The sequence below is a fragment of the Cynocephalus volans genome, chromosome 5 (genome assembly GCF_027409185.1).
Source record: "Cynocephalus volans isolate mCynVol1 chromosome 5, mCynVol1.pri, whole genome shotgun sequence".
Lineage (NCBI taxonomy): Eukaryota > Metazoa > Chordata > Mammalia > Dermoptera > Cynocephalidae > Cynocephalus > Cynocephalus volans.
In genome coordinates this window covers 62,502,259-62,516,836 of record NC_084464.1, presented here as the reverse complement: position 1 = coordinate 62,516,836, position 14,578 = coordinate 62,502,259, and the positions used below count along the sequence as shown (strand labels likewise).

General features: G+C 38.2%; 1 protein-coding gene across 1 annotated transcript in view; it reads left to right on the top strand.

Annotated features, from left to right (window-relative positions):
* PKHD1 (PKHD1 ciliary IPT domain containing fibrocystin/polyductin) overlaps window positions 1-14,578 on the top strand; it is a 455,019-nt gene that overhangs the window by 115,454 nt on the left and 324,987 nt on the right. Inside the window, exon 35 of the mRNA XM_063096948.1 lies at window positions 9,997-10,153. Coding sequence (XP_062953018.1) covers window positions 9,997-10,153 — 157 coding nt within the window. The remainder of the gene's footprint in view (window positions 1-9,996; window positions 10,154-14,578) is intronic.

The window sequence follows — 14,578 nt, the reverse complement described above, 5'->3', positions numbered from 1 at the left end:
TGCACCCCATAAATATGTACAATTTATACATTCTGATTAAAAAATAAATTCCTTTAAAAAATTTTAAAAGATAACAAAAATAAAAATAGAAACAAAAATTCTTAGCATCTTTCAAAGGACACACATTGTGGCTGTATTCAGGATCAGGAAGATTTAGCATTTCTTCAGCCCAGATTGAAAGAGGTTGTTATGACATAAAGTTTCTTGTGGTGTTTACAGTATATCTTTCGTAGTCATAATTCTTGCTGTGCAAATGAAAGGTCTTTTAAAAAAAAATTAATCGATTAATTTTTTATTGAAACATTGATTATACATATTCATGGGGTACAAAGTTGAATATCAATACATGTATACAATGTGTGATGATCAAATTGGGGTAATTAGCATATTTGTCATTACAAAACTTAATCATTTCTTTGAGATGAGGACTTTTGATCTCCTCTCTTCTAGCCATTTGATAACACGCAGTAAATTATTGTTAATTATAGACGCCTAACTTGACTGTAAACCCATAGAACTTTTTCCTATCTAGATGTTACGTGTCCATTAACCAGCCTCTCACTAACACCCTCTCTTTTCTGCTCTCTCCTTCTGAAGGTTCAACTTACTATTCTTTCTTTCTGTTTCTTTCCTTCTCTTTCTTGGTCTCTCTCTCTCCCTCTTTCTTTCTTCTTCCTTAAATGAAAGGTCTTAATTTACACTCCTTGGCATCATTAATTCGAAAATTCTGCATTGCACGTTCTGTGTGTGGGGAGTCATTTATGCAGTGAGAGCGCAAGCTGGCCTTCTGCCCAGCTTGATCTTGTTGTTATCTGTCCTTTTGAGCAGTAACTTCAATGAAGAGAACTCAAACATGTTCTCTGTGATAATTTTTCTGCAAAGAAGGCCATCATGGTGGCAGATCAGTTTTCTATTGCTGTGTAACAAATGACCACAATCTTATTGACTTAAAACAATGCCTCTTTATTATCTCACCATCCTGTAGGCCAAAAAGTCTGGGGACAGAGTAGCTGGGTTCTCTGCTCATGGTCTCCAAGGCTGAAATCCATGTGTCAGCCAAGCTGCATTCTCACTGGGAGCTCAAGCTCTTCCTCCAGGCTTATTTGAGTTGTGAGCAGAAGTCAGTTCCTTGTGACCGTCAGACTTAGGTCTGCATTTTCTTCCTGCTGTTGGCTGGAGAACACATGCAGCTCCTAAAGGCTGCTCTTGGATCCTAGCCGCATGGAGGTTTGCTTTTTCAAGGCCAGTGGGACAATCTCTCTTTTAAGAACTCCCCCGATTAGGTAAAAGTCCATCTCCCTTTTGATTAATTCAAAGTCAACTGATGTCTGAAATAAATTACATCTGCAAAATTCTTTTACCACTGCCACATAACATAACCTACTCATGGGAGTGATATCTTATCATATTCAAAGGCTGTGCTCCTGCTAAAGGGGAGAAGATTATACAGGGTGTGTACAGAAGAGGGTGGAAATCCTCAGGAGCATCTCAGAATTCTGCTTAATACAGGTGACATGTTTGTATTTGACAATTTGAGTAATCACTAGACTCAGCCTTGTGAAAGTCAGATTTCTCCTGATGGTCTTACAGTGATCTGTTCATATCTTCCAGCACTCCATATATTTCACTTAGGTCCAAGGAATGGACCTGGTCTGGATTATTTCTGTTTCTGGAGACTTTACTGAGGCTAAGTCAGCTCTAACTTCCTTTGAGGAATTTAGGCCTGGGGTGGCCTGTAAGGGATTCACTCTGTGAGGTAATCTGAAGTCTTGGTAGACTACCCAGCCCTACATTCAGTGTTTTTCACATCTGGGACATGTCTGATGCCAAGAAGAAGACTGGCAAAGACTTGGCCTTGTTTGATTCTGATCCAAATATAAGGAATTGGTGTGGAATAACCTTAGACTCAGAGATGTGCCTCGTCAGTTCCTTGTCCTCTGTGAGTTGTGGGCACAACTCCTCCAAAGAGGTGGGAAAAAGGAAAGGTAAGGGAACCACCAAGCGTTTTCAATCTGTTTGTATTAATTGGAGACCTACCCATCCTCCTAATTGATTGTTCAGTACAAAATAGCTTGAAGCTTCTTTAGCCTGAGAACTAAATGCAATCAACTTTTGTTAGTTTCCCTAATTTTTTTTTTTTTTTGCCCTTGAGGAGATTATTATTTCTCTTGTATAAAGATGGTAGTCCAAACATTAGAAGTAATTAGAGCACTTGGCAGTGAATACTTTTATTGTAAAATACACTGATGCTTATAAGCTGGTTTTCATTCTCTGGTCTTCTTCGTTTTCCCTCTGCCACCACATATTCATTTAGCTTCCCTTCAGGTATAAAGCGGAGGAAAAAAGAAAAGAAGGGGAAGAAAAAGGTTCGCCTGGTGTATAAAACTGAGGAGCTGTCAAAGGTTCATAGCAGGAAAAGTGAGCTCCTGTGTATTCAATCACTGAAATTAAGTGTTTTCGAAGGCGGTGCAGTCACAGGTGCATTGCATGGGGAAATAACACGTTGTAGTCCATCACTTAAAATGTTAACCTTGTCTCTTACTAGTGACTGGAAGCAGAAACACGTGCTCCATGCTTGCTGGTTAAATGGCAGTGTGTCAGCTCTGTGAAAAAGGCTAGCGTGTATATGTCAATCTTCAGATTTGGCTCTGTGTGTGTGTGTGTGTGTGCGTGTGCAAACATGCATATGAGAGTGGCATGCATACACACACATGTGCACACACACCTGCCCACACTTCCACTTTTCTTTATTTGGCCTTCTGAGACCTGGTGTGTTGCTTATTACAAAATGAGAAGAACCGAACCATTTTCCAGTACTTCAATGTATATTCTTTACTAAGATGTTTTTGCTTGCCAGTCCTCGAAATTTTAGATAGCTGTATTATAGTTACTTATTTTTAATTACAGAAAGTTCCATTTTGAACACATTTTACTATCAGTGGAATATAGATGTACTGTACTGAGTATATTACAGGTAACATACTGATAATATGAATCAAAATATACAAAAGTCCCCCAACTTTTTCTATAAAGAGCCAGATAATAAATATTTTAGGATTTATGGGCCATGTAAATATTTTAGGTTTTGTAGGCCTGTTGTCTCTGTTACAAACTGAAAGCATCCATAAATAATATGTAAATGAATTGTCACAGCTGTGTCCTAATATCATAATAGCGGAGGACCAGATTTGGGCTGTGGTCTGTAGTTTGCTGACTCTATTATACATTACCGAATATTTTACTTGATTCTTTCTTTTGGTGATATATGAAGGACTTGATATCCACCAGGCCCACCTAGCACTTCCCTCTGTATCACAGAAAGGGCAGCATTCCTTCCTTCAGGTCCAGCCACCCTGTCTGCCCTTCTTGCTGCACCTGCAGCACTGCAAGCATGCTCCTTCCTCAAGGTCACCCCCCTGAGAGCCTCTGGCTTACACTCCACTTCTCTGCTCCAATCCCTTATCAGAGTTGCAGTCCCTGGTCACTCAGTATCAAATAGCTCCTCCCACCCTGGCACTTCTAATTCACTTCACCCTGCATTTTTAATTTTATTTTTTAATTTTTTAAAATTTTTCAGAGCACACTGTTTTTTAAAAATATATTTATCAGTAGTCCCCTAAAATATAAGCTCCATGAGATCAGGGATTTGTTTTGTTTTGAGCCTAAAGCAGTGCCTGCTGTGTAGTGGGTACTGAGTAAATATTTCTTGAGTGCAGGGATCCATCTACTCTTTATTTCCAGACAAGGAGTCTGAATAGGGTCTGTTATTATTAAGTGACATAATACCTGTTAAGTTCACTCAGTAAATGTTAGCCATTATTATTAATTTTTAACATTAAACTTCAGGTGGAGAGAGTAAAATCTACATTTTTCAGTTGTGAGGATTAGTGATTCCTTAAATAAAATGTACAGTACTATACCTGGGACATTAGAGGCATTCAATAATCAGGAGCTATCATTATCCTTATTATTTTCTTCAGCAAGTGGAATGGTCTGCAGACTTAAAATTCAGAAGAGATACTGTTGGAGGAGATTTGAAGTTTCAAATGAAGGAGAGGATTTTAAAAAGACAGTAAATTTGTTCTGTATGCAGACTGTGATAGTCCTCTGAAGTGCAAGAATGCTAGGAACTTACGTATATGAAGCCTCGAGCTAGTACAAGTAATCTTTGAGAAAGCACGGAGTGTAGGAAATGTGTGGAACCAAGAGATCAGCCAATGAATTGCCCAATTTTCTAAGAGAGACAAAGAGTAAATTTGAACTGGGCACAAGTCTCTGGCAAAAGGCATCATTGACATTTCTTTGAGTAGTCGACGTGCTAGGCAGTGTGGAAGGACGTTCTTGTGTTATCTTCTAATCCTGAAGGGTTTATAAACACCAATGAAAAGAAGGTGATCACTTAGAGCCAGCAGGAGCTCAGTAAGAATAAATTATGCCAACTAACTTAATTTCCTTTCTCTGAAGAGTTACTAGATTATAGGTCAGGTGCTTTATTTGCAATCCTGGATTTGTAGAAGGTTCACTTTTTTACAATGAGTTTCTTTCATTCACAATCAGGTGAAATAATCTCAGCCTGCATTGTTTTATCTGTAGTGTCCAGATTAAAAGAAGAAAGGGGGAATAATGCACTGGATTTCACCTGCAAGGCAATCTCAACCAGTGTTAGCCATCTAATCCTCTGATTATGCCTTTAATTATTGAATGAATCATGCTTAAATTATCTGGCTATTTATCTTTTTCTAAATGATAATATAAGCACCTTAAGAACAAGGATAAGGTCACATTTATTTGGGAGAGATGCCTTTATGTTAGCTCATACACAAAAGGTTTGGGATTTTAATTGGGCAACTGGTTTGATATCACTCAACATTATTATACAGCTATCAAAACAGCCAACTGTTAGTTGGGAGAACAAATGTTATTTAATAAATGGTATGAAGACAATCAGTTAACTATTTAGGGAAAGAAAGCAAGAATATACATGAAGAAAAATGGAAAACTTCCCACCAACATAGGTTCTAAGTTATTTGAGGTGTAACACAGATATAAAACCCTACAAATCAAGAAGAACATGTAAGTGATATTTATGTCAAAATAAATAAAGGATGCCATATAAAATGATAGGTTGGGTAAAAGGCATAAAGAAATATCATGATTTGCAAGAATGAATGTGCTAATAATAAATAATAAACATTTAAAAAAATAAAATAACTGAATGTCACAAATAAAAATAAAAACGTAAACAAAAAAATAAAAGGTAAATTTGGTTTTATAAAAATTAAAAGCATTTCTATGTAAAGGAGCACTGAATCAAAGTAAAAAAATTACACCTTTGTATTAAATTATTTTAGTTATTAAAATATTTTTAATTATGGTGTAGTGATAATAAACCTAAACAGGAGTTGACCATTCATTCATTCATACAAATATATTTTTTGGGTACCCAGTACATGCCAGGCATTATTGTAGGTACAGGGGATTCAGCAGAAAACCAAGAAGCTCCTGTGAAGCTTACATTCTATTAGGTGTTGACTGGCTGTAAACAAATATACAATGCTTTAGGTGGTGGTAAGTGCTTTGGAAAAAATAAAGTAGGATAAGTTACAGGGACTTGTCTTTTCCTATTTCCAGGACTTGGGCATTCTGGTGAGGAGTCAAAACAGTCCTTCCTTGTCTTTGTCAGCCAGGAGACACTGTGAATAGAGAGATTCACATACCCCACTTCCTCTGCAACCCCAGCTCAATGCATACGCTCACAAATAGGTCTTCGCTTTGCCTGGTGTTCCAACTTGCTGATCAATGACTTCTTTCAAGATAACTCTGGTGGTGTTGCAAGTACATTTAAGGTGACATGTAAGATTTGCAGACACTGCACATTCCCTGAAGTTCAGAGAAGTGCTGACATGCTGTAAGGAGAAAACGAATTGCATAAGCTTCCTAGCTGAGGCAGGAAAGTTTTTCCCTTTTTTTGGTTTATTTGGGGCTGTATGTATTAAGGTAAAGATTAGAGCATGTTCTGGACAGTTTTTATACCTGTATTTCCACACCTACCCTGATATGCCTGTAAAGAAATGATTTTCTCTTCCTGCAGAATGGGAATGAGTGATTTGTTTTTCTCAAAGAAGCAAACTAAAACTAAAGTTAATTATAAAAAAACTAAATAAGAACACCTTGGGAACTATATTGAAAAGAGCCTGTATTAGTTGAAGGTGAAACCTACATTGCCTATGAGCTGGTTGGTGATATGGAGCATGTCCTTCACCAAAAACATCATGTTGGTATCAACAGAGAGGTTCTCAAATATATTGACAAGGAATCTTTTATCAGTGCTGTCAGCCAGCATTTTTTTTTTGCTTGAGTGGATCAAAGTGAAAGGGATCAGAGGATAAAGATATTGGAGGGTGAGCTCTCCCCGCTGTTTCATGGAGCATTGCCCTGGGAATTGTGTGTAACAAATGGTACCACCATCCCTGTCAACTGTGAAAATGTAGAAGAACTAAAATCCTTATGGCAGCGTGCTTGTAATCATGGATTTCACTGACAACTTGGAATCATGGGGATAAATTGCTCTTCTACTTCCCCAGGTAGCTGCTAAGTAGTTGAGGCTGCATCAATTCTTAGACCTTTCAGTATTTAGTTTTGTACAAAAGCATAAATCATTAATAAACATTTATACATTTCAAGATTTCTTTTTATACTAAGGAGAAATTTGGGTACAAAGAAGCTTAGGTGTCTTGAAACTGAATTCTTAACGTGTGTTCACTTGAAATCTGCCATATTGAATAGAGAAACTTATAGGTGAGAAAAAAATCAATGGAAGATTTCATAGGGAGACTGAATCTAAGTCTCAGGTTCTATTTAGAAATGTTCTCTATTATTTGGTTTATGTTTAAACAGAGCCTGAAAATATGAAAAAGAAGTGAAAGTGTATGGGCCAAACCCAATGGATCGAAAGAGCTAGGGATGAAGCATTTTTAAGCATTTTTGGTTTTAGCATCTGTTTGTTCACTTTCTGTATCAGGAAGATGTGTGTGTGTGTGTGTGTGTGTGTGTGTGTGTAATATCTGTAAAAGCATGCATGGGATTAGCAGGTAGATTAATTTAATAAATTCTTTCAATGATTTTTATTGAGCTCGTACTATGTGTCAGACACTTTTTAGGGGAATGAGGATATAGCAATGACCAAAACAAAGTCCCTGCTTTATTGAATAAGCTCAATAAATGTTGAACAAATATTTAAGAAATTATATGATCTAATAGCAGAATGAAGCAGTATTAATGGAGAGGGAGTGATTGGAAGTGCTTTTTAAAAATAAGGATACAGGGAAGGAGGTGATATTTGAGCAGAGATGTGAATGAACCAAGGGAGTGAGCCATGCAGATATTTGGGGGAAGAGCATCCCAGGAGAGGCCACATGCTTTGCACATCTCCAGTATGGCCTTTGGTACATGATTTAAACACTGTGCCTTTGCTTTCTCCACTGTAAAGTGGAGATAATATTTGGTCTTCCCAACTTCTTAGTTTGGGCTGAGTATTGTAATTTTTGGAGGTTGACAGGCCAGGCCAAGATGTTTTATCACATGGAAGTCAGCTGATTGTACACACAGGTGCTTCAGAGCAAGAGAGAAATTCTTTAAAACTCACTCAGAGCTAGATAACATATATTGGTGCTAACTGTAAGAATTTTAAAATGTTTTCAAATTAGTTAATTAAGACCACCATGAAATGGTCTTCCTTTGATCCCCATAAGTACCTAATTAATGTCTAGTTGTTCTAGATCTTTTCACTGTGGGTGTCATGAACCCTGGTTTTCTTTGTAATTCTGTGGCTGGGCTATGGATCTGACTACCAGGTATGTCCAGAAAGAGTTATGCTGCTGAATTCTTCATTCTTTTTATAGTTCATCCACACACCACTCTGCCCAGCTTGCTAGTCTTTGGATGACCTTGACCAAAGACCCAAAGCTTTGGGCGTTGGTTTGGAGAAAACTTCTTCATTTCTATTTTGAATATATGTCCTTTTCCTCTAGTCCTTGCCTTGCATTGGTCCTCAGATTTTGATGTGGAAGTGTCATCTGAGGAGATCATTAAAATTACAGATTCATGGGTCCCACCTCCTGGGCCTAGTGCCATCCATAGGTTTATGACTTTTAGGTAATTTGCATTTTATTAACCTGTAAACTGAGAAACACTGCCTGATACATCGTCTTTAAAATGAAGAGGTAGGATTTTGCTGGAATCCTTTCCAACTCTGCCTTTCTGGAAATCAAAGTATCTTCAAATGTTCTTTTATTACGAACTCTGAGCTGACAATACAGACAACCTGCTGAGCAGGTGACTTTACTGTATCTGTCTTTTTCACCTTCTCACCACTCCAGTTTCCACTCCAGTTGCCTATTTGCCTCTCTTTCGTCTTTCTGTATTTTATGAGAGTGAATTAAAGGATCATAAGAACATATAATGTACAGCCTTGTAAGAAGTACTTTTCATTATTTTACTTCTTTGTAGTTAGCCCTCTAGTGAAATCAGCCAGAAAGTTAAAATTCTCTCCTGCTTTTCAAGTCAATGAATTGTCATTATGGGGACATGGTTTATATGGCTTACAATGATGCTCATGTACAACCCGTTCTTTTTCTGTGTTGCTGGGACTGGTTATCACTGTGTTATTCCTTTCCATCTCTTAAATTAGGATGAGGCATAGGCTTTTATTTCTCCTTTGTAGATGTAGAAAATGAAAAGGCCATGCTTTTCTTACCAAAGTCTTCTTGGTGATTGGGCTGGGTCTGCAACTCAGGACTATTGACCTAGGGGTCAGTGCCCTCTGCTGGAAAATATGCTGGCTCTGATGGCAATACAATTTTCCATTTTCTCTCTCAGAAATACTCTAGGGCACTATTCTCTATGCAGGTGTAGTTGTCAGTATTACAAACATGCCTTCCCTTCTTAATGATCTGCTCCCATCTGCCTCTAACATGTCACAGAGAACCTTCTAGAAAGTTTATTTTATAGGAACTCAGCCTTCACATTTGGTTGAAATGTGGTTGAGAAGAAGACTATGTGGACAGAGGAATAAACATAGTGTACGTATTACTTTGAAGGAATCGTCTTCTCTATTCCAGTTTTATTATATTTATCATAATTATAGTTCCATAGCTTCACAAGACACTTAGACATGTTCTCAGCCTCTTGCATTAGCTGAATACTTCTTTCTGTGATTCGTACATACTTGTTTTGAAAAACACATGACTTCAGAGTGGCCATAAATTAACAGGAAAGCCAAAAGTTCTGAGAGGTGGATGGAAGCCTGGTATGGAGAGGGGTGCTTCCTTTTCTGGGCTCTTTCTCTCAGAGCTGCTCCCTGCCCCTCACTCAAGCATTCCAGGCTATTTTACTTGTCATGTGAAGTTGGTCAGCATTTCCCTTATGCACGCCTGAGCTTTGTTCAGCACTGATGCAGCAAGCACAGAGGGAAAGGCAACAATAATATCAAAAAAGGCCGAGTGGGAGGATGGATCTGAGCACTTGGAAAGAAGAGTGTTCCTATAAAACAGGTACACTTGGCAGTAGAGCCAGTGAAAAATGATAGCAATTACATAAAGCAAAATGCCACCCATCAAGCAGAACGTTTTAATTCTCCCTATTCCAGGCTATTTATGACTTTTTGTCCAAGACTCAATATATGCCTGTAAAAATAAAAAATGGAGTCAACCCCATCTGTCAGGTAGAAAGGGGCCTCTGCTGGGGAAAAAAAGTCAAGAAAACACGACCAGTTGTTGGAGCATTCCAGGGGCACTTCAGGTATATTTGCCTCGTCCATATTTTTTTCTTTTTGGGTTAATTGTATGAGGAAGAGAGGTGTGACTACTTTTATTGACACATTTAAAATACATAAATTAATTTTGCATTCTTTGAGAAGTTTTTATTTTGATTGATCATCTATACTATTCTGCTGAAAAATAAAAAAGCAAGCAAACAAACCACCTTTCTGTTTTCCAGGGCAACTTTTCCTTTCAGTTCTGCCGGAGGTGGTCCAGGGCTCACAGCTGGTTTCCTGAAAGAGTGCCACAAGATGGCGACAATGTCACAGTGGAGAATGGCCAATTGCTACTGCTTGACACTAATACCAGCATCCTCAACTTCCTGCACATTAAAGGTCTGTGGAGTTTGAAGATCAGTGCCATTGTTCTATGTCATTCTATTCCTTATAGGGGGCAGGAGGGAGAGGAAATTTTGGTTAAGTTCCAGAACTTGGTTGACAATTTATTCTCAGACTAAATTGAGATTTTACTATGAAAAGGAAGAAGTGGTCAGAGGGTTCAAAGGGAAAGGCCTTTCTTTGGACTCATAAGCACAGAGCTTGATTATTTTAATTTCTTTAAAACAAGAAGGTTAACAGCTTTCTCAAAGAATATACTTCTTTATTCAAGTACTTTGTAGTCTTGCTTCTCCAGGGCAGCCCCCACAATATAGCAAAATGCTCTGAAATCAGTTAATGTTGTTGCCTTTGAAATTCCCTGCCAAGAAAGCAATGTCTTCCTGCTTTTGCCCTATTGTGGTTTTGACTTCTTGGTCCCGTGGCAAGTCATATAAATAGGCTTCTTTATTGCAAAACTAGCCATATAGCTCTAGGGTCTAGGAAGTTGGAAGAGTCTGAGAATTCAAATTTCAACTCTTCTACCGCTCTGCCAAATGGCCAAGTCAATTATTTCACCTTTTTTTGCATTTGTTTCCTTACCTGCTAAGTGAGAATAAAAATCATTGCCTACTTCAGTGGCTGATAATAAGGAATGGTTATCACAGTGTTTCTGTTCATTGGCAAATGAAAATTGCTTGGGAGATGTGATTAGTTATGGATATCTATAAAACTCTGCACTAGAACACTATTCTTTACTATAAATATAATGAACACTTACACAAACATTTGTTCTTGTTAAAGTAAGAGCATGGCTACATGAAATAAAATATTTTGAAGGGGATGAACTAATGTAATTTCGATACCTGTTTCTTACAGACTGCATCAGATTTTTTCTGATTAAGCGTTTTATCATTTTATATTCTGGAAGATTCCCGCCCCCCCCCCCCCCCCCCCCGGTAGCAAGGAGAGGTTTTTAGTCAAATCAGTTAATTAGTGTCCTTTAGAAGGGGAAATTGTCTGTCAGCTTGGGCTCTTGCCCTGTGTTTGTGGGGTGTGTGCGTATGTGTGCTTGTGCATGTGTGTGTGGCTATTGGCTATGGGGAGTGCTGATGTATTGAAAGCCACCAACTACCTAAGGATTAGCAATGACAAAGGAAAATTACAGACTTAAAGCCTCATCTCAGCAAAAAGATGCTCTTGACAGACCTTTAATCAGGACTCTTCCTATAGGAGTCCAGTTCTGCTAAAGGATGGGGTGCCTTTCAGGTGTTCAATGGTCTTGGCCTTGTATTGCTACAACCATTTGGGAGAAGTTTCCCAGCTTGGATTATGGAGTCTCTGGATGTATTATTACTTCCAGGTAAATGTTCAATTAAAGAACAGTGTTGATAGGACCAGAGACTGAAGATGGAGAAAAGGGTGAGAGGGAGACCAAAGGATAAGAGAAAGGCAGGGATATGTGTATATACACTTGGCTCGTCACACACAGATTTCAAAGTTGAAACAACCCAAATACTTGCCCCAAACTGTCACCGTCCCATAGCGGTTTTCCTTAAGATTCCTGGTTTAGACAATATTTTACTCTCATCATTTAGAATGAGTGATCTAGGTTTGGAAGGGCAAGACTTCACCCTGTGGAAAGGGAGTTGACTGTCTGAAGTTTCCCGTCTTTCTCTTGGGGAGGAGGAGAGTTGGTAGGAATGCTAGGAGAAGTAGTGGGTACCAGCTTTTGTACCAATAGGATGTAGGGGTTGTTGGCAGGGAGCAGGGTTGCCTAGAGTGAAACTGAGATTTTTATCCTAAAGATGTAGGTCGTGGCTTCTAGAAAGAATGAGAAGGGAAAGGGTACAGATCAAATTTTATTCAACAGATTATTTGTGAATGCTTATTATATGACCTGAGAACTCTGTGAGGCATAGAAGAAAAAATGAAGAACAATACTTAATGTCAGTTATGTGTAATATTACCGAAGAAAAAAATAATTAGGGAGCAAATATAAACGAGTAAAATTTCTAGTTCTAAAACAGGGGATGCAGGCAGTGAAGCAGAATTTGGCCCGGAGAAATCAGTGTGTTGAGGATGTGGGTGGATAGTATACAGGAGGTGAAGAGCTTATCATTTGTGTCTGACACATGTTTTGATCACAGCCCTATTAATATACACACAAAATTAAAGTTTGAGAAGCTTCCCCATCTCACTTATTAGAACTGTCCAATGGCTCAGGCCACAAACCTTGGTGGCATCCTAGACTTCTTTCTTTTTCTCACATCTTGTGACCTACCCGTCAGTGAATCCTGTGGGCTGGATCTTCCACGTGTTCCTTATACAACAACACCTCCATTACCATCAATCTAGTTCTGACCATCATAATTTTTAACTTGGACTATTTCAAATTGCCTCTTAGTTGGTCCCTGTGTTTCCAAATCTTTGTCTTCCTTAATAGCAGAACCCCAATTTCCTTTGTGGCAGCAATGTACCCAGCTAAAATACAATATTTCCTGGCCTTCTTTGCAGCTAGACATAGGCTTGTGGCTAAGAGCTGGCCAGTAAAATGTAAGAAGTGTCATGAGGGACATCTGGGAAATTTCCTAAAGTAGAGCTGTCCCAGTAGGAGGCATACCCTATTTGTCCTTCTTTCTTTCTGTTTCCTACTTCCTGTAATGTAAATGTGATAGCTACATTTCCAGCTGCCGTTTTGGACCAAGAAGTGACTTGTTAATAATGGGGAAGCAAAAGAATGGGAGAAACACAGGATCCTGATGACTTTGGAGTTGCCATACTAGCATTGGACTGCCCACCTCTGAGATTACTTTTTGTGATAGAAAAACAAGCCTTCCTGCATATAAGTCATTGGCATTTGTGCTACGTGCTACAGTAAACCTTCAATATTTTATAGTCCATGTCCTTTAAGAATATGTATGTCTTGCTACTTCTCTCCTCAAAACCCTCCAGTGGCTTGTCATCTTAGTGGGAAATAAAGTCCAAAGTCCCTCCCATTATTTAACCTCTGATCCCTTTGTTGACTTTGTCTTTCTTGTTCTCTCTGCATCAGCTCTCCTACAAATATGCTTCACTCAGGACCCGTGTCCATGATGTTCTTTGCCTGGAATGTTCTTCAGATTCACATGGCTGGTTCACTTGTTTCATTTGCTCTTGGAGAAAGTATCAACTTCTCAGAGAGGCCTTTCTGGCCATCTTTTCTAACATTACTGCTGCTCCCCATCACTCTCTGTTCTTTGGTTTTGCTTTACTTTTCTTCATAGTTCTAATCACCACATGACATGTCATAAATTTACCTGTTTGTTTACAGTTCGTCTCCTCTACCAGAACAAGCTCAAAAAGGCAAAGGACTTTACCAATTTACTTGCTGTTGTCTACTCAGGGTCTAAACAGTACCTGACACATGGTGAGGGCTCAAAAATTATGTGTTATTTTTTGAATGAATGGACAAGTAAATGGTGCAGAGTTCAGGTCCTGAATGAAATTTAAGAAGTGTATTTTTTAAACCCTTGCTCTACTATCACTTTTCACAACTAATTTACTTTCATTATCTTTAGTTGCTCTCACTGATATAAACATACTCACACATGCACATATTGTACACTCATATGTATGTATCTGTACACACAAACACACTTACACATAAACAGTAGTCCCCTTATCTGTGGTTTTGCTTTCTGAGGTTTCAGTTACCTGTGGTCAATCAGCGTCCAAAACTATTAAATACAAATTCCAGAGATAAACAATTCATAAGTTTTAAATTGTGCATTGTTCCAAGTAGCATGATAAAATCTTGTGTCATGGGATGTGAATCATCCCTTTGTCCAGTGTATCCACACTGTAGATGCTTACCTGCCCATTAGTCACTTAGCTGTCTTGGTTATCAGATCAAAGAAATATAGTATACATAGGATTTGGTACTATTTATAGTTTCAGGCATCCCTGGGGGTCTTAGAATGTATCCTCCTTGGATAAGAAAGAACTACTGTATAATTACATATATACATATGTAATATATACATACATATACACCTATTATATATATATGTGTGTGTATGTGTATCATTTGGAGTTGTTAGGAATATAAAATCCACTAGTAAGTTATTTTTCTCTCTCTAAAAGGCATTTAAAAATGCTTTTACTGCTGAAGAACCACAACTCTCAAATATGTGTTTGATATAGTATAGCTCTAAACATTAAATGTCTTCTCTTGGTCTGTAATATTTGTGAAGATTGAATCATTATCATCATCATCAACAGCAGTTCACTCTCTCAATATCTCTTACTGCCTGTCTTTTTCATATCCATTCATGGTGCCAGAAAAGTAGCTGAGTGGAATTTTCTCTATTTTTCTGATACCATCTATAGGCTGAGATAAAGCATGAGAAATTTCAAACCAAGAATAATTTTTTCAAAAGATTTTAACCAGCCAAGTATTAAGTA